At 37.1% G+C, this 19,554-nt stretch overlaps 1 protein-coding gene across 6 annotated transcripts; it reads right to left on the minus strand.

Annotated features, from left to right (window-relative positions):
• Positions 1 to 276: 276 nt before the first annotated feature.
• Positions 277 to 15,654, minus strand: LOC130076475 (NACHT, LRR and PYD domains-containing protein 3-like). Of its 6 annotated transcripts, XM_056241557.1 has the most exons (10): positions 15,396 to 15,654; positions 14,936 to 14,980; positions 11,452 to 13,300; positions 11,085 to 11,258; positions 10,221 to 10,397; positions 4,765 to 4,938; positions 3,060 to 3,233; positions 2,496 to 2,669; positions 1,718 to 1,891; positions 277 to 443 (listed from the first exon to the last, which is right to left on the minus strand). In XM_056241557.1, the coding sequence occupies exons 1-10, from the start codon at positions 15,652 to 15,654 to the stop codon at positions 413 to 415; spliced, it is 3,231 nt and encodes a 1,076-aa protein (XP_056097532.1). In that variant the 3' UTR covers positions 277 to 412. The 6 variants fall into 6 exon arrangements, with proteins under 6 accessions (XP_056097532.1, XP_056097536.1, XP_056097533.1 ...); XM_056241561.1 differs by lacking the exon at positions 10,221 to 10,397; XM_056241558.1 differs by lacking the exon at positions 4,765 to 4,938.
• Between the last annotated feature and the right edge of the window lie 3,900 nt (positions 15,655 to 19,554).

The raw sequence follows: 19,554 nt of genomic DNA on the forward strand, positions 1-19,554 counted from the left end.
TACCAAGATCATTTTTAGATGACAAATGCTAAATTTGTTTAGCTAATTTACATATTCTTTTCATCACTTTCATTAGTAATAATTTCAGAATCTTACAGACTTTAGATTGTGTTTACCTAAATCTGAATAAAAGATCACATCATCTATGAACTACTAAAAAATAATAATAATAACAAAAAAAGAAAAAAAGACAATAACCAGAGTGGAAAAAAGAAAATTATAGTTAAATTCAAATTTAGTGTCTATTTGTTTTCTTCCTGCTGATTGTTTTATATGCAAGTGATATTTCAGCCAACCTGTGATTCCAATCGGCCTACACAGAATCTGACGATCCTCATCAAATCTCTCTGAAAGATGATGATAGAACTGATGTTCTCCTCAGACAGAATGAGACAAGTGTTTGCTGTGTTTTTTATCCAGTGTGAGACCACAAAGGTGTTAACCTAAGAATAAACAACATTTAACATCACAAAACAACAGATCTACTGTGTCATAGTCATAAGAATCTCTCCCATGAACCCCCCTGCAAAACACACACGTCTACTTAGTTATCTTAATAAAGGCATAACATATAATTTATTATTTTTTATAAAAAAGCTAATATTACCCAAAAATGTTACCAAAAAACAAGCCAAAATTTAAAAAGTTGTTGCATTCTAGAAATAAATATTTTTATTTAATCAAATGCATTTATGAATGTAACAAAGGGAGGCTTTGTTAGACTAAAATAAAGCAAACTAAACCCACCCACACAAACATAAACATGTACCCTTCCGCAGATCTGTTCCTCGATACAATCCTGTCTCAGAGGTCTACAGACAAATCCTTGGATTTCATGGCTTGGTTTGTGCTCTGACATGCACTGTCAACTGTGGGACCTTATATAGACAGGTGTGTGCCTTTCCAAATCATGTCCAATCAAATTAATTTACCACAGGTGGACTCCAATCAAGTTGTAGAAGCATCTCAAGGATTATCAGTGGAAACAGGATGCACCTGAGCTCAAACTTGGCCAGGAAGATAATTTATTTAAGAAAATTGATAATTGATTAAGCTGTCTGTTTGTTGGACGAACAACTGATTAAATAATTGTACTATTAATTCTGCTACAGTCAATTCTAAAACTATAAACTATTTATAATTAATTATAATTAGTCTGTCTAATGCTTGTTTATAAGAAATAGTGCAGACAGATGAAAAAACCCTGAGTTCATCAGAATGATCCCTTTTATGAGTGTATTTTGGTTTTAAACGCCAAAAAGAACACTCAAAAGTGCCATGTAAAACCTGTACAGTAGATCACGTGTAGCTACCCAGAGAGTAAATATGACAAACCATCAGTCCAAGCACAAGCGGCATGGCTATATTTGAACTTCTTACCAAACCAAATAGTACAATTATTTAATCAAAGAAACAATCCACTGATTTTTCAGCCAACTAAAACCTGACTAATCCCTTTGTTAAATTAGTAGATAGTTCAGCCAAATGTTAAAATATTCACCTAAATATAATCAAACTTGTATGATCTTCATCTGCCAAACACAAAAGATATCTTGAAGAATGTTTCACTGAGAAGAAAATATCTTAAATAAACATTATTTTCCTCCATATCTTGCAGCTCTACAGGCTCTTTTGAATGGCCTTTTACTCCACTTTACACTTGGTTAAGCTGACATACAAATTCGCAGGACAGAATGAATCTTATTGCTCAACATACTTAAGTTTGTTCAGTGTGCAGTTTGGATCATTCCGTAGATCAGAGAGCATCTTGCCTCCTGATTCTCCCGTGCGATTGTCGCTAAGATCCAGCTCTCTCAGGTGTGGGGGGTTTGAACGCAGAGCTGAAGCCAAAAAACAGCAGCCTTCATCTGTGATCTCACAGTTAGATAATCTACATAGACACACAGAAACAACGAAGATATCTGTTACATTAGTGCCCGGCTTCACAGACAAGGCTTAAGTCTAATTCCAAACTAAAATGCATGTTTGAGTTGTCTTAACTGGAAGTAACTTGCACTGACATATCTTAAAATATGTCAGTACCATTGATTTTTCTTAAGATGCACACTAGTACGTTTTTATGGCACATTTCAAAAAGCTACTTAAATTTACTAATTTTACTGAGGCCTAATTCTGGCTTAATCTCTGTCTGTAAAACCAACGCACAACAAAAGCTTGTTCAATATTTTGACCTGAATGAGGTAATCAAACATTTAGCTAGTTGTAAACTGCATTTAATGCAAGTTATAGATTAATAATAAAACATTTTGGTTCCTCAATTTGTCTTTATTTAAATATGTAATTTATGTTTTCTATTCCTATTAATTTTTAGTCTTGCCATATAATGTTTAATGCAATTGCAACTTGGGTAATATTAAAAAACAGTCCGTTGATAACTCATTAATAAGAAAATTAAATTCAATAATGTGTTGGTTTCTGTAATCATACCTTATGTGTATCAAATCAACAAACATAAACACATTTGATTCTCAAACCCCAGTATCTCCAGCTGACAGTTTGGGCTCTTCAGTCCATCAGAGAGCAGTTTCACACCCGAATCACACAGGGAATTGACACTCATGTCCAGCTCTTTCAGACAGGAGTTTGAAGATTGTAGAACTGATGCCACATATTCACAGCACTGACAAGTGAGTATACAGCCTGCCAATCTGAACAGAATAATAATAAAAAAGAATAATTACACTTGCATTTAATATATACTGATAAAAGTGGAATCTCTTTGATTTCATAAAAAGAAAATGATCTATAAAGCCATCTACCAGATACTGAGGATCATAAGCAAATAGATTTGTATCTCCTGGAGGAAATAGCCATGTTCAAGTTTTGGTTTTAGGTTCTGAGTAAATCAACGAGCATCGAGCATCAACTGCGCCATTAACTAAGCTGTTGACACTCGACAAATTGTTTTTGCACAACAATATTCTTCTTTTTAGAGAAGATGACATGAATTTCAAAATGCATACATTAAAGAGCCTACTAACATTAAATATATAGTAAATGTATAATGCTTCAATATACGAATTGAATTAACCGTAAACCTCAGTTTCTTCAGCTGACAGTTTGGGCTCTTCAGTCCATCAGAGAGCAGCTTCACTCCTGAATCCTGCAGGCCATTGTCCCTCATGTCCAGCTCTATCAGACGGGAGTTTGAGGATTGTAGAACTGATGCCACATATCCACAGCACTGACCAGTGAGTCTACAGCCAGCCAATCTGAACAGAATAATGATAAAAAGAATAATTACACTTCCATTTAATATATATTGATAAAAGTGGAATCTCTCTGATTTCATAAATAGAAAATGGTGAATATGGTTCGGATCACAAGTACATAGATTTGTATCTCCTGAAGGAAATAGTCATGTTTGAGTAAGTTTGGGGTTTAGGTTCTGAGTAAATGAAGTAGCCGATAGCGACTACCTGCTCTTGTCATTATGATTGGGTGATACCAATCCCAATTGTTCAAGTTTTATACAAGTGATATGTAAGATCTCTGTTGGCTGTCACTTTAAAACCCTTAAACTCTAAAAGCATTTATAATGATTTCACATGATTTCAAGTGACATACTTAAATGTAATGGCTTACTTTTAGTAACTTTTGGAGGTTCTTATGTTAACACTGCTGAGAAAACCCCAGAAAAAAATTATGCAATTTATTGATTTGTTTGGTTATTCATGCTTGGCATGATGGCTATTAGAAAGTTATAATACAGGTAATAAAATAAAGTTTGGTTTAGTTGTGGATTATGTTCCAGAACTGTTTCAGCTGTGCGCTCCTATTCTATGGTGCACAGCAAATCATGACCTGCCAATCTAAATGATCGATCCAATAAAAGTGCGCTCCAGCTGTAAAACCGATTGTCCGATTGGTCTCAACCCATCGTCCAAACCCAACAATAATTGAGATCCGGTTTCCATTGGTTGAACTTTAAAATTACTTTGGAAAACACTGCGTCAGGATTGTGGCGCAATCAGATCTCGTAAGTCCTATAGCTTAAGCCATGCAGGATGTTGTCGCTATGCATTATTTTATGTTGTGTGTTGGCTCGTTTGAATCAAGACAAACTACTCTAAATAATGATGTATGATTTACTATGGTTTACTAATGTTTTAAGTTACAAAGCAGAACGTGGTGCAAAAGCCTAATCTGTGTACTGTTTACATGCAAGTCGGTGGTAACTATATATGGTTTTATCTCATCAAATTGTGATTGGTGTGTGAGATCGGCTAAATTTAGTAACCCCTGATCGAGCAATCTATAAATGTGAATCCATAGAATCTACTAAACATAGCAAAACTGAGACAGATTGAGCTTCGGGCAACCTGAGTTCAAGTCCCGGCTCGGGGACCTTTTCCGATCCCGTCCCCCTCTCTCTCTTCCACTTAGCTTCCTGTTGATTATCTATTGCATCTGAAAATTCTCATTGTATATCAACCAAAACTAAATACTAAACATAGCAAAACTCAGACGGATTGAGCTTCGGGCAACCTGAGTTCGAGTTACGGCTAGGGGACCTTTTCCGATCCTGTCCCCCTCTCTCTCTTCCACTTAGCTTCCTGTCGATTATCTATTGCATCTAAAAATTCTCATTGTATCTAAAAATTCTCATTGTATCTAAAAATTCTCATTGTATCTAAGCCAAAACTAAATTGAAAAAAGAAAGAATAAATAACCTATTAATCATTAAATTTATAGTCATAAATTATATAATGCATCAGCATAAAGAATAAATGAATCTTATACCTCAGTATCTTTAGCTGACAGTTTGGGCTCTTTTGTCCATCAGAGAGCAGCTTCACTCCAGAATCATGCAACTTATTGCCACTCATGTCCAGCTCTATCAAATGGGAGTTTGATGATTGGAGAAGTGATGCCACAAATTCACAGCACTGACCAGTGAGATAACAGTCTTTCAAACTGAATAGAATAAAAGAAAACAGAATAATTACACATCAATTTAATAATAATTAATCCTAACTTATTATAATGAATGATAAATAGGGGTGAAATTATTATTTTCTCGATGCATCGATTACAAATCCAGACTTTGCATATGCATTAATCATGAATTGTCTATTTTTGAATCGTGAATAATTGTTTTGAATAGTGAATGATGTCAAGAATCGAATTAATCATGATTCGATAGGGATTCGGTGATTTAAAATATTTCAACACTAAATTAATACATGCACAAATTAATGGAGACGATGTGCGCTGTCAGTCACGCCCTCACAGTTTTCCTTCATAGATATGCAGCGCACTCCCCTTGTGAAAAACCTAAACCAAAATTTATTTAAGATACATTTATTTCATACTAAGTATAAAACAAAACCATTAACCTATTTACTGACTTGTCGCTTGAGACTTATTGATATAATTAAACTTTATTTAAAGTAGACTTTATTGTAATTATATTAGTAAGGATAGTATGATCTCTGTATAATATCATTCTTTAAATGCAGAATATTTAAAGTGTCCCTAAAGTATACTTGCAATATTTCCACTTCAGCACAATCAAATATTTAAGTACTGTATATAATTAAGTATATATCTTTAGTTGGACCTTAGCACTATTTCCGGATAACTAAAGTGCATTAAGTACACAATTTATTTGTTCCAATTTAGCAGACTTTAAGTATACCAATTTAGTATACCAAAATTAGCTCTCATTGACAAATTTTTGAGCAGCTCACGTTTGAGCTCTCCTCGGGATGGCCACTGTTAGTTTAGGATTATTTGAGAAAGTGCATGCTATTCTAGGGCAGTCTCTCCATGGAAGCATTTTATGTTTAATGTACCTGGATCAATTTAATAAGGTAGTGTAGCCATTAACACTATCCTACACAATAGTTAACATGAACTAACTTTTTTTAAAACGTTTTTTTTATTATTATTTTGTCTACTAGTAACTACAAGTAATTAATTTTTTTAAGCAACATACCCAACACTGCTGACGTCTGTCTAACATAGCATGAAACACGTGTGATGTCTGCGCGAGCAGGGGGCACGGAGGAATGTATATGGAAATATACGCTGACAGGCAGTATCATTCGAACCGAATGCAATGATTGGACAAACATTTTATGGTCCTATGCCTTCCACAGATGAGATTTACAGTAAAAAAAAGGACACCCTTTAGTATTTTATGGTTTTATGTATCAGAACATAATAGAAATCATCTGGTTTTTAGACGGTCTTAAAATTAGGTAAATACAACCTCAGATGAACAACAACAAATTACATATTACATTTAACAAAAATAAAGCCAAAATGGAAAAGCCAAGGGTGACAAACTAACTACACCCTATTACACAATTGCTTGTAGAGCCACTTTTAGGAGCAATAAATTGAAGGAATCTTTTTCTGTATGACAGTATCAGCCTCTTGCATTGTTCTGGAGGAATTTTGGCCTGCTCTTCTTTACAATGTTGCTTTAGTTCATTGAGGATTGCGGACATTTGTTTTTGCACAGCTCTCTTAAGGTCCTGCCACAACATTTCAGTAGGGTTGAGGTCTGGACTTTGACTAGGCCAGTGCAACACCTTGATTCTTTTCTTTTTCAACCATTCTGTTGTAGATTTGCTGGTGTGCTTAGGATCATTGTCCTGTTGCATGTCCCAATTTCAGCCAGCTTTAGCCAGCAGCTGAGTTTAGCTGAACTCTGCTGCTGTGTTCTTTTTAGAGATAAGATTTTTCCTGGCAACCCTTCCAAATATGTCATACTTGTCCCGTGTTTTTCTAATTGTTCTGCCATGAACTTAAACGTTTAACATGTTAACTGAGGCCTATAGAGTCTGAGGTGTAGTTGTTTGGTGTTTTGCGATTCTCTGAGCATTGCATGGTCTGACCTTGGGGTAAATTTGCTGGGCCATCCACTCCTGGGAAGATTTGCGACTGGCTTGAATTTTTTCCTCTTGTGAATAATCTTCCTTACTGTAGAATAATGGCCTTCAAATTGTTTGTAAATGGGCGTATAACCCTTTTCAGATTGATGGCAGCAACTATTTCTTCTCTAAGATCATATATTTCCTCCTTGGCATTGTTTTAACACACACCTGAATGATCCAGACCAGCAAACTGCTAAAACTTCTGCTTTTATAGAAGCGAACACATTTGCTGATGATTAATTTATCAAAGACATTTGATTAGCAGCGCCTGACTACTATTTACCCTTTTAATTCCTATGAAGCAGTAAGGGTGTACTTAGTTTGTCACCCATGGCTTTTCCATTTTGGCCTAGTTTTTGTTAAATAAATAATGACATGGTGAAATATGCCATGTGTTGTTGCAAAATCGCAAACATCATCATGCAAAATCATGCAACACATCTGAAAGAATATACTACAGCAATAAGCCCCAAGAAGCCATGCTTTACAGTTTAACTGTCCTAAAATCACTGTTAATCATGGTTTCACTGGATTATTGCTTTTATAAAATGGTTACTACCTGCCAAGGTTTCATTAAATAAAAAATAAAAAAAATAAAAATTATTGATAAATAATGATTCTTCCACCAACCAACGTAGTTCTTCAGCAATGTTTGGAAGAATGAATGCCATGCAACACACAGACACAGTGGAAAGCATGCTTGGCGCAGTAATACTGATGTAGCAAGGTCACAGTTGTGTGTTTTTAGAGCAGTTGTTCTCAACTCCGGTGCTGAGACCCACCATTCTGCACCTTCTTCACATCTTATTTAACACACCTGAATCAGATTCAGAGCTATTTTTTTGCTGTGTGACATTGTAAAACACATTGGTTAACTTGTGTTGTTGTAACGTGGTGCGGTTGAGGCAGAGATGAAGCAGGACCCAAATGCAGCACACGCTTTATTTAACAAACTAAACTTGGATACAGGACTCGGGAACAGGAAACAAGAACAACCAACATACACGTAAACATTAAACAAGAACTCACAAAGACAAGGCTGAAACACAGGGCTTAAATAATCAGGGACACACGAGCTAGATAAGATAACAAGGGGGCGTGGTAAATGGGAAACACCTGGGAAAACTAATGACAAGACAGGGAACCACTAAACATGACAGGACACAAAACCACATCACGACATAACCCCCCCCCCTTAAGGGCGGCTCCTGAAGCCCAATAAAACAAACAAAAAAGTCCAGGAGGGCGGTCTTGGGGGAGGGATGGGGGGCCAGGCCCATGCAGGGGAAAGGGGACCTAGGCAAGGCGGGCCTGGGCCGCAGAGCGTGGGCGGACCAGACTGGGCCGGTGACCAGGGCGGAGCAGGCCAGGGCGGAGCAGGACGTGACGGCGGCCAGGGCGGGGCACGCTTGGCAGGGGACCAGGGCATGGGAGGCTCAGGAGGAGATAGCGCCGACAAGGTCCATGTCAGCGCTGCCTCCATGACCCTCTCGTGGGACCTCCTACTGCCCCCCCCCCCCCCCCCCCCCAAAAAAAAATACTTGGGAGAACCTAGGGGGACAACCTCCGGGCTGGCAACGGACTCTGGGGACAGTCTCATGGAGCTTGAGAGACATTGGCAGGGCGAAGAGTAGAGACGGGACCGGCAGGGCGTGGCGCAGAGGCGGGGCCGGCAGGGCGAGGCGCACAGGCGGGACCGGCAGGGCGAGGAGTCTGGGAACGCCCACCGGAGCCTGGCGAACCAAACGAGTCCTCCTTCTCCTCCTGCGACGGCGAGTCACTGGGCTTGATACTCTCACTTGGGAAGATTCACTCACTTGGTTAGATTCGGCACTTGACTCACTTGTCTCGGCAACACTTAACTCCCTTGACTTGGCACTCGACTCACTCGATTCACTTGATTCACTTGTCATGGCACTTGATTCACTTGACTCGGCACTCGGCTCACTTGACTCGGCACTCGGCTCATTTGACTCGGCACTCGGCTCACTTGACTCGGGACTTGACTCGTGAACTGCGGGTTCGGCTGGGCAGACGTTAGTCGCGGGCTCGGAAGACAGAAATTCAGGCATGTCGGTCTCGGCGGGAAGAAGCTCAGGCATGTCGTGAAAAGCAGGCTCGACTTGGCTCACGTGAAGCGCGGGTTTCGGCTGGACAGACGTGAATTGCAGGCTTGTGGAGCGTGGTCTCGGCAGGGCTGAAGTGAAGCGCGGGCTCGACTGGGCAGACGTGAATTGCAGGCTTGTGGAGCGCGGGCGCGAACGGGTTGACGTGAAGCGCAGGCTTTTGCAGCTTCTCCACACCCACGGTAAACGAAGAGCCACTCCACAACAGGGCCAGGTCGATATACCACTCTAAAGACCCGTGCGGATCAGGTTCGGGCATCAGAGACCGGAGTGGTTCCGATAATCCCCCGCGGAAGAAGATCAACAAGCACTGGGTGCTCATTTGCGCGAGATGTGCCAGTTCAAGGAATTCTGCGACATATTCCTCGATGGCGCGATTCTCTTGACGGAGACGGAGAATCTGGACGTCTGGACTCCAGAAAGGCATGGCTGCTGGATCACGATGCGGTGAGTTCTTCTGTAACGTGGTGCGGTTGAGGCAGAGATGAAGCAGGATCCAAATGCAGCACACGCTTTATTTAACAAACTAAACTTGGATACAGGACTCGGGAACAGGATACAAGAAAAACCAACATACACGTAAACATTAAACAAGAACTCACAAAGACAACGCTGAAACACAGGGCTTAAATAATCAGGGACACACGAGCTAGATAGGATAACAAGGGGGCGTGGTAAATGGGAAACACCTGGGAAAACTAATGACAAGACAGGGAACCACTAAACATGACAGGACACAAAACCACATCACGACAGTTGTATTAATTTTGCTATATAAATAAAGTTGCTATTGCTATAAACTGAACTGAGTGTGTCAGATAAGAGAAAAACACAAAATGTGCAGAGCAGTGGGGCCCCAGGACTGTTGAGAACCATTGTTTTTTTTATCAGAGTATTTTAATTTTAACTTTGAACAAGAATCAGTCAGTCATAATCAAGAAACGGAACAATCTGTTTTATAAGAAAACAATTTCAACGCATAAACTTATAATTCTGATACTGCCTTCTGATTGGTCAACCCAGTGTTCCAGTGGTGATCATGTAACAGCTGTGATGTGAAACAGCTGTTCAGCTGCTACTGTGTATATCACTGCACAGCACTCATTGAAAGCAGCTTAGTTTACCTTAGATCTACTAGCAGACGCTTCATGGATTTGACTACTGTATGAATTATTGAATCTCAAACCTCAGTTTCTTCAGCTGACAGTTTGGGCTGTTCAGTCCATCAGAGAGCAGCTTCACCCCTGAATCATACAACTCATTGCCACTCATGTCCAGCTCTATCAGATGGGAGTTTGATGATTGTAGAACTGATGCCAGACTGATTTCACAGCACTGATCAGTGAGATTACAATTTGCCAACCTGAACAGCATAATTAAAAAGAGGATAATAATTACACATCCATTTTTATTTAAATGGCTTCACACCTTAATCTTAAATTGAGAACAAATAACATGATAAACCTTACAGCTTCTCTTTTATTTTACTATATACTAACCAGCCACATTTCACACTAAAGACAATTGACAGAAGCAAATCTGGCAGGGGATTTCTCATTTTCTGTATTTAATTTATTTATCATATTAGATTTTTTTTACCTGACAAACATACCGTAACTGTCCATTATTTCCTCTTGGGCTCTTGTTTTTACTTGGTTTCTAAATAAATCATTAGTTAGGCTGGGATTTGAACACAGGGATACTTATAGTCTAATAAAAATGTACCACAATTTGGTTGAATTTCTGGATCTATAATATGTTTATTTACGTTTATCAGAAATAACCATATATTACACTCCAGACCCCATTCCACTAGCCCTGATGTGTGATAGAATTTTTATGCATTTAAATAGGTTATTCATGTTTTCTATGTATTTCTGTTTGTGGTCTTGTCTTGTGAGGTGCAATCATTTTGTTATTGATGCAGTAATGTCTTGTCTTGTCTTTGTTACATTATAATTACAGTCAATAATTTGTTTGATTTGGGTAATCATACTTTGTATATATGTTGTGTTAAATCAACATATAAAAACACATCTGAATCTCAAACCTCAGTGTATTCAGCTGACAGTTTGGGCTCTTCAGTCCATCAGAGAGCAGCTTCACTCCTGAATTCTGCAGCTCATTGTCACTCATGTCCAGCTCTATCAGGGGTGAGTTTGGTATCTGCAGGGCCAAAGCCACAGTTTCACAGCAGGTGTCATCAAGTGCACATGAGGAGAGTCTGTAAATACAGGATATTTGACCAAGACATAAATTGTGTGTTTATCTTGTTGGAACAGTGTTTGTTTGACAGTTATAGGTTATGTCATGTTTGCTGTGAACATATTCAAGCTTTCCATTAGTATTAAATATTAAAGTCATGTATGTTGGAACGAATGTGACTGAGGTATGTGAGCAGTCAACAAGTTACTTACATGGCTTTTCTGCAGCATCTTACAGCTGGCAGGAGATTCAATTGGCTTCCCCCTGATGTCTTGTACATCTTCAGGTCGAGCTCATCCAGCACCGTCTTTGACATCAGCAATACGTAAGCCATCAATGAGCACATGGAAGACGAGAGTCTTCTTTCTGGAGTTGATCTGAAGTATCGCTGGATTTCTGTATATAATGATTTGTCATTGAGCTCCAGTAAGCCATAGAACAGGTTTACTGAAGTTTCAGGTGAGATATCCCGGTTTTGTAATTGTTCTGTAATGTGTTTGGTTGTTTCTGTGACGCTGTCTTTGCTGTCTTCTATTTGTGAGATCAGGCCTCGGAGCAGGTTCTGATTTGATTTCAGTGAAATGCCCAGCAGAAACCGTAAAAATAGGTCTAAATGTCCTTTCTGACTTTGAATTGCTTTCTCAACAGCCTTCTTTAGTAAATCATGCAAGAGAATATTTTTGTGGGGGTTGTCTGTTTTAAAAGGAGAAAGAAGTTTTTTCTTTAGTTTTTTAGTTTTTGAGAAACAGTTTTGGGTTTCTTCAAAGAAAAACTGTAGCTCGTCCATGTTCTTGTTCAGGTAGCAGAGAAACACATGCACTGCAGCAAAGAACTCTTGAACACTCAGATGCACGAAGCAGAAGACCTTCATCTCATGAAGTCCAGCTTCTTGCTGAAAGATCTCAGTTAGCATTCCTGTGGACTCAAAGTCTTCACTCACTTCAATACCACATGCTTTTAGATCTTCAACATAGAACACATAGTTTTCTTTCTTCAGCTGTTCAAACGCTAGCTTGGCTAACTTCAAAATCATTGTTTTATTGGAATCCAAAAGGTTGGTTCGTTCTCTTTCTGTTTTTCTGTCACACTTCTGGCTCTTCATGTTCATTTGTATCAGCAGGAAGTGGATGTACATTTCAGTGAGTGTTGTGTTGATGTTCTCTGCATCGTTACCAATGGGGATGTCCCGAAGAACAGTGGCTATGATCCAACAGAACATGGGAATGTAACACATGATGTAGAGACAACGAGATTTCTTAATGTGTGAGATCATTCTGGAGGCCTGAATCTCATCTTTGATTCTCTTTTTGAAATAATCATCCTTCTGCTGGTCAGTGAATCCTTTCACTTCCGTGAATAACACATACTCAAGAGGGATCTGATTGGCTGCTGCTGGTCGTGAGGTCACCCAGATGCGAGCTGATGGAAGCAGAGTCCCATTTACCAGACTTGTAAACAGTTGATCTATAGATGATCGCTCCTCAACACAGCTTTCAATTTTACAGTCAAAATCCAAAGGGAGTCGACTCTCATCCAGTCCATCAAAGATAAACGCAAGCTTACAACTATATATCTTACGTATCTGTGCTGTTTTCAGGTCCTTCAGTTCAGGATTAAATCTCTGTAGAAACTCATGCAGACTGAAATTTCTGTCTTTAATGCAGTTAATCTTTCGAAATGGAAGCAGGAAAACACAGTCTATATCCTGATTAGCTTTTTTTTCTGCCCAGTCCAGAATGAACCTGTGCACTAAGACAGTTTTTCCAATGCCAGCGATGCCTTTGGTCAGAACAATCTTTTTCTTTTCACTTTTGTTCAGACTAAATACATCATTGCATTTGATTGAACGGTTCTGTGATTTACGGGGTTTAATGGTGTCATCAATCTGCCGAATCTCATGTTCTTGATTGACTTCTTTAAGATCCCCCTCCGTAATAAAGAGTTCTGTGAAAACATCCTTTAGATGTGCTTCATTTTCCTCTTTACACTCAAAAATGTGTTCTACTTTCTTCTTCATGTTAAGTTTGTGAGTTTCCAAGAATCCCTGCACCCATAAATCATCTGTTATAAAAAAAAAAAAATATATATATACATATAATAATAATAATAATTATATATATATATATATATAAAGGAAAAGTGTTAACAAAAAAAAAACTCAGGATCATTCACATAAAAACAAAACACCATCAGGGTAACACACAACACTAAAATAATGCAATAAACAAGTAAATAACATGAAATGTATGTCCATTTACATTTTTTAACCATAAATTACATGGTAATTCCTAGCTTTCAATTGAAAAGACCATCAATTTGATGGTGTTTTCCAGTAAATTAATGTGATGTTAAATAATTTACAGTTGAGACGATCGATCGATGTTTACATCTCTCAACAAGTGTTTCAACTGTGGAAAGATATCAATAAAACAGCTTGAGAATAATATCTCACATAGAATTATATATGCATTATATTAGCCTATTCACTATATTTACTTAACCAGTTAGTAATGTCTTTATTATTTAATGTATATTTAAATAAATGTTTAATGAAAACAGCTTATGACAGCTACTGTGTACATGATTATATTTTAAAAATTTGGGCTCTGTTTTTAATTGTAACATTTAATATTATATTAATGTGTAATTAAGGGCTCCCCATATAGCTAAGATAGATTTTTTTATACTTTAGAACATTTTAATTATAATTTAATTATAATAATTTATCATTTAATTTTATAATACATTTTATTTATTTAAACACATACACATTTGTTTAAAAAAAAGTTTAAAGGCACAATATGTAAGATTTTTTCAATTAAAATATCCAAATCCACTAGAATAGTGTTATATATTTTGTTGACTTGTGTACTTACATTATCCCAGATGTTTCCAAGAATATTTAAATCCAGACAAATAAGCAATTTTAACCAGGACATGTACCATGTCATTGTATCGCCTATCATTAACCCCATACCTGCGTTACCCATGATTTCCTCTGTTTTATTTTGCAGAAACCATGGAAACACCAAATATGCTTTAAAATATTATGTTTTATTAGACAAGGGAACAACTGTATGGATACATTAATAGACAATAAAACGAATCATTGTTATATAGCTCAACACTGTTAGTCTCATAGTTGGAATAGCTTTTTTTCTTGATTTTCCACGAGTACCATGTTTTTACCATGCCTCAGAGATAAACACTATTTTGTCAAATGGCTAACATAAACAGTTGTTACATCAGACGCAGCTTTATTTTTCGTAACAGTAATGTAGCATTTTCTCTGTCATACAATATGTTTTAAAATTAATTGCGTGCCATTTAGCAACACAAGCCCAGCATTTAGAAATATGACAAGTGTCTTATAGCAGCTGCCGAGGTGAAGACAATTCCCATGATTCCGCGCTAAATCTCGCCGTCATCAAGCTACGCCTTTGTTTTGAATACCTGACCTCTAGCGGCGGAAAAACTACATTTTGTGCCTTTAATTAAAAAAGAAAAGAAAAATTAAAAAGCAAGGTTTAGTTTTCTCCCCCCTGCTGTACCAAACCCGTACTGAGCTGTGACTTCAATACCGAGGTGCGGACCGAACCGTAACCTTTGTGTACCCTCTGTTTCACCCCTAGTATACATCAAACATGCTAAAATATTTTTGGTCCCACTTTAAGGATGTGTGTAAGGTTAATTCACCTTGTTTTCTTCCGTCTTTCTCAGCTTCTTTTAATGACTTTTGTACTGTGGAGAAAAATAAATAGAATAGGACTTAGGTCCTTTAATAGGTTTATTAAAGTATCCTGAAAAAGGCATCAACAACTGTTTTTTTAACAATTATAATAATCAGAAATGTTTCTTGAGCAGCAAATCAGCATCTTAGAATGATTTATGAAGAATCATGTGACACTGAAGAGACTGGAGTAATGATGCTGAAAATTCAGCTGTAAAAATCACAGGAAAAAAAGATATTTAAATAAAAAACTGTTTTTTTTATTGTAATAATATTTCCCAATATTTTAACTTTTTTGATAAAATAAATGCAGCCTTGAACATAATACTTTCTTTAAAAAAAAAAAAAAAAACTTATATCATGCATTCTTATACACATTTCTATGAATCCATGCTGCATCTCGTTCTTTATTATTTCCTTTATTACCTTCAGTGTACTTGTCCTGTAACTCTTCAGCCAGCTGATTCTGGTTAATCTTCCTCAGGATGTTCAGTGTGATCTTCACAGCTTCTTCTTCTCCAAAACACTTTAACATTATATTCACTATATCAGTGGCATCAGCATTCTCCAGTTTACCAGCTCGAATGGCTTCATGTTGTTTTAAGAGACTCCTAAATCTTTTCAGATAGTATTGTTCCAGGTCTTCTAGAATATATATAAGCAGCTCTAAAACCGTTTCCATCATCTTTCATGGACTGTTGGAAAAGAAAAAATCTTCAAATAGTTGCACTTTTATAGCAGGGATCGATGCAATATGTGTAAATAAATTTGCATAATGAAATTATTCTGTGATTAGATAAATTATTATGAAAGATTTTTTAAAAACTTTTAACTAATCTTCAGGTTGTTTTTCAGTTTAAGACTCTGTGCACATTAGTAGATTATTTTGGTCTGATAGATTCAGCTGAATGCTGGTGATGAAAGACTTACTAACATACTAGAATTTTGGGCCAATTAGACTCAAGAAGTAGTTTTACATTTTGTCCTAGTCTTTTTGGAAGACTTGTCTTTCACATTTCAGACCAGACTAGAAATAAAAGAAAAATGTCACATTGAAAATAATACTAAACATTACAATTGTGATTGTGAATGATACCAATTCATTCTAAAGATTATGAGCAATGGAAAATATGTTTGCAATGGCAATATCCAGTTATTCTAGTAATTCTAGTACAGGATTCCCAGACTGTAAGCAGACACCAGATACACACTCACAGCGAGAGAGAGAGAGAGAGAGAGAGAGAGAGAGAGAGAGAGAGAGAGAGAGAGAGAGAGAGAGAGAGAGAGAGGCTTAACACGACTTTATTATAACATTTAACTTTTTCCAGAAACCATATTCCTTATCTGATCATATAATCCAAAAATTCACATAAATAAATACAATAAATATACAATATACACATATAGCATTTATACTTCAAACACCTTTAAAATGTTAAAACCAACATATCATCCAAAACCTCACACAAAACTCCTTCCACAGACCATATTTCGGAGAACCTTTGAATATCATTAACCAATTTAAAATATGTGTATTCAATTTTAATTCTAGCAGTTACCATGCCTTTAAAAGCATTTTCTGCATCTACTGTATAGGGCTGGGTATCGATTCAGATGTTCAAATTCGATTCGATTTCGATTCTCGATTCGATTTCGATTCTCGATTCGAATTTCGATTCCTGATTCGATTCTCGATTCGACTATAATGAATATAGATGTAATACAAATCTCAGTCTAAATCTCAGTTATCATTTTTTAGACAATTTTTTATTACATTGATCTCACCTAAATGTTTGTTTTTACAATGAGGTAATTTTTTTGTTAAGAGTTTATGCAACACATGGAAGCTTGATTTCAATCTTTGAATTAAATTGAAAAAAGTAGCACAAATAAATACAATAGAATAGGCCTAAAAAGACAAATAAAGAGACATAAAAAGAAAAGTTTTTGGGTAGGTCAGAAATACTACAGAAACTGAATAAAGTAATCCAATGTAAAATAACACTGGATAGTCTTTTAGTCCTGACTGAATTAAATACATAGGCTATTAATTCTGATTCCTTACAATTAATGCTATATTAATTCTGATTCCTTACAATTAATGCTATATTATGTTGTTTTGACAACAAAATTAATGACAGACACATATGGCTGCGTTCACTTTAAGAACTAGTGCACGGATCCATTACTGTTTCATTATACTGTCTGTCACACGCGTTTTATGCTTATTTAAGACATAACCGACCGACTGTCTTTATGAGGTTACTCATCAAGACCAGAGTTTTGACATCATTTTGCGTGTTTTTAACTGTTAAAGCGATATAATCCACGAAAAAGAACTTTTGTTACTGGCGAGCTGTTTGTTGTGAGGCGGATTTAGGCTGCACGCAATGAAAAACATGCACGAGTGCGCGAGCACGGGATAGTTTAAAATTGCTTGAAAAAAGACGTGAAAATGATAAACGTTAGTTACGATGCAATGCTGGCCCGATTGTGCAAGTGAATCATGTCCCGACTCCTAAACACGAGTGTGTATCGACGCCTGCGGCGCTTGACGGTTGCCTTGTGCAGAGTGAGAAGACACAGCACGCGAGCCCTGAATATGGAAAAAATCGATTCGTGGCCGTTGAGAATCGATTTTGAATCGACCACATTTAAAAAAACGATTAATCGAAAAATCGATTTTTTTGCCCAGCCCTACTACTGTACCTATACCCAATAACTTATTTTTCCGGGTCTTCCAAATTGCCATTTTGGCCATACCCAACAGAAAATTTAATATGCATATTTTTCTTCTCTCATGATATGGGGACCACTTATAAAACACTGATTGGAAAAATCTTTACCAAAACCTTCAAACAAATTTTTTAGAACAATAAAAAGACTACCTAACCTTACACAAAAAATAAATAAGTGGTCAATTGTCTCTTCAATACCACAAAAAGGACATTCTTTACCCACTGCTGGATTCAGGTGTGCCACGTGTCTGTTTGTAGCTATAGCACCATGAAGAAGTCTCCACTGGAGGTCTGCTGTACGCTTCTCAATGGGAGGCTTGTACAGAGACCTCCAGGATCCTTTAAAGTCTGGTCCAAACACTTCTGTCCACCTCCCTGCTCGTACTCGTTTTAACACAGTCTGATGGGCAACTTTAACCCTCTGGGGACCAGAAACGCGCCCGCGCGTTTTGCCGTTTTTTTTTCACATAGCAGAAAAATAGACTTAAAATACTCTGTTGATTTTGATCGTACATATAAGTGTTATACATCAATCGATCCTGTTAATTGTCTATTATTTTTCTGTATACTCACAATAAAAACAAAGTTTTGTGCTTTTTGTCAAATAAAGAAAAATAAACATGATGCGAGTTTTGCCTTCTCTCTGTCAGTGCAGTCCATTCTGAAACACGTCCGAAAAATTAACTCTAACTCTGCAAATACTTGTCATACAGGCACGAGAGGTTTTTCTTTATGAAGCTTGAATTCTCTTCTTTTTAATGATGTAATTTATATAAAAAACAAATATTCTCAGTTTATGTAATCTGTATGAAAAGAGAGTGCTGTCAGATTTTTTTTCCCCAGCTCATTACACTTCATTACGCGTTAATCTGACACGCCCACGGAGGACGCGCGCTATTCAAACGCAAATGTCGGCAAGCCATGACAATGCCCACATCAGCCGTTCCACCGCGGCGGTAAAATGTGTGGTGTATTTGCTGCCTTTTACCGCCAAGAGGCGCTACAATCATAGACTCTGAAAAGTGTTTGTTTATTCTCTCTAATGCGTAATCTGCTGCCGCACCGCACTGATTCAGAGCGTTTGAAAGCTGGTAGCAGATGAATTCAACAAGTGAAACGTAGTTAAAATAATTCATAATCACAATACTGAAATTAGGCTACTGAAATGAAATTGAATAAATAATGAAAAAGTAAAACATTGCAATAAAAACAGTCACAGACGTATAGACGATAGCTCAGTGGTTAACGCAACAACACGAGCTTCGAGGAGCTTCAATCGACTCGGATCGAATCTCAATGTAGCATACATGTTGTTAACCGATGTTGCCCTACAGCGTTTATGTTTAACCTTCTTGATGCTTAAATAGCTAACTGTTTATAACTGTTTACTTATTTAAAGTCAAGAGTTTTGTTTAATTATTATTACAACATAAATTTGCTACATTCCTGGAACCGCAGCCGCTGCACAAAGGACAAAAACTGATGAAGGAAGATTGTCAGCCGATTGCATCAGAAAATGAAAATGAAGAAGCACGTCTTTAGTCTGCTAAATTATTGTGTAATGTAAAAGAACACTAAAATTACTTAAGTTTGAAACCAAGTTCGAACATTTCAAGGTTTAAATAAAGTGTCGGGACAGTTTTTTTTATTTAAAACAGGGTTGCATCGGGTTTAGAGTTTATTTCTTTTGCGATGCAAAATAAGAAACACTAGGCTAATCTTATTCTTGCGACATTTTAAATTTGTATTGCCAAAGAAATGACAGCTATATTAAACAATTAAAACAGTAGGCCTACAAAACGAAAATTGTCCAAAGCAACATAATTAAATTAAAACATGCGTTTTTC

This window comes from Rhinichthys klamathensis, unplaced genomic scaffold (assembly GCF_029890125.1).
Source record: "Rhinichthys klamathensis goyatoka isolate OS25496 unplaced genomic scaffold, OSU_Roscu_1.1 h1tg000654l_1, whole genome shotgun sequence".
Classification (NCBI taxonomy): Eukaryota; Metazoa; Chordata; class Actinopteri; order Cypriniformes; family Leuciscidae; genus Rhinichthys; species Rhinichthys klamathensis.

What these genes read in the sequence shown, in the direction of transcription:
- LOC130076475 (XM_056241557.1), bottom strand. Translation starts at nt 15,654, where the DNA reads ATGATGGAAACGGTTTTAGAGCTGCTTATATATATTCTAGAAGACCTG. An exon ending in ACAGGACAAGTACACTGAAG is followed by an intron (nt 14,981 to 15,395) that starts GTAATAAAGGAA and finishes TTTTCTCCACAG; the next exon opens with TACAAAAGTCATTAAAAGAA. An exon ending in TGCACACTGAACAAACTTAA is followed by an intron (nt 444 to 1,717) that starts GTATGTTGAGCA and finishes GTTTATTCTTAG; the next exon opens with GTTAACACCTTTGTGGTCTC.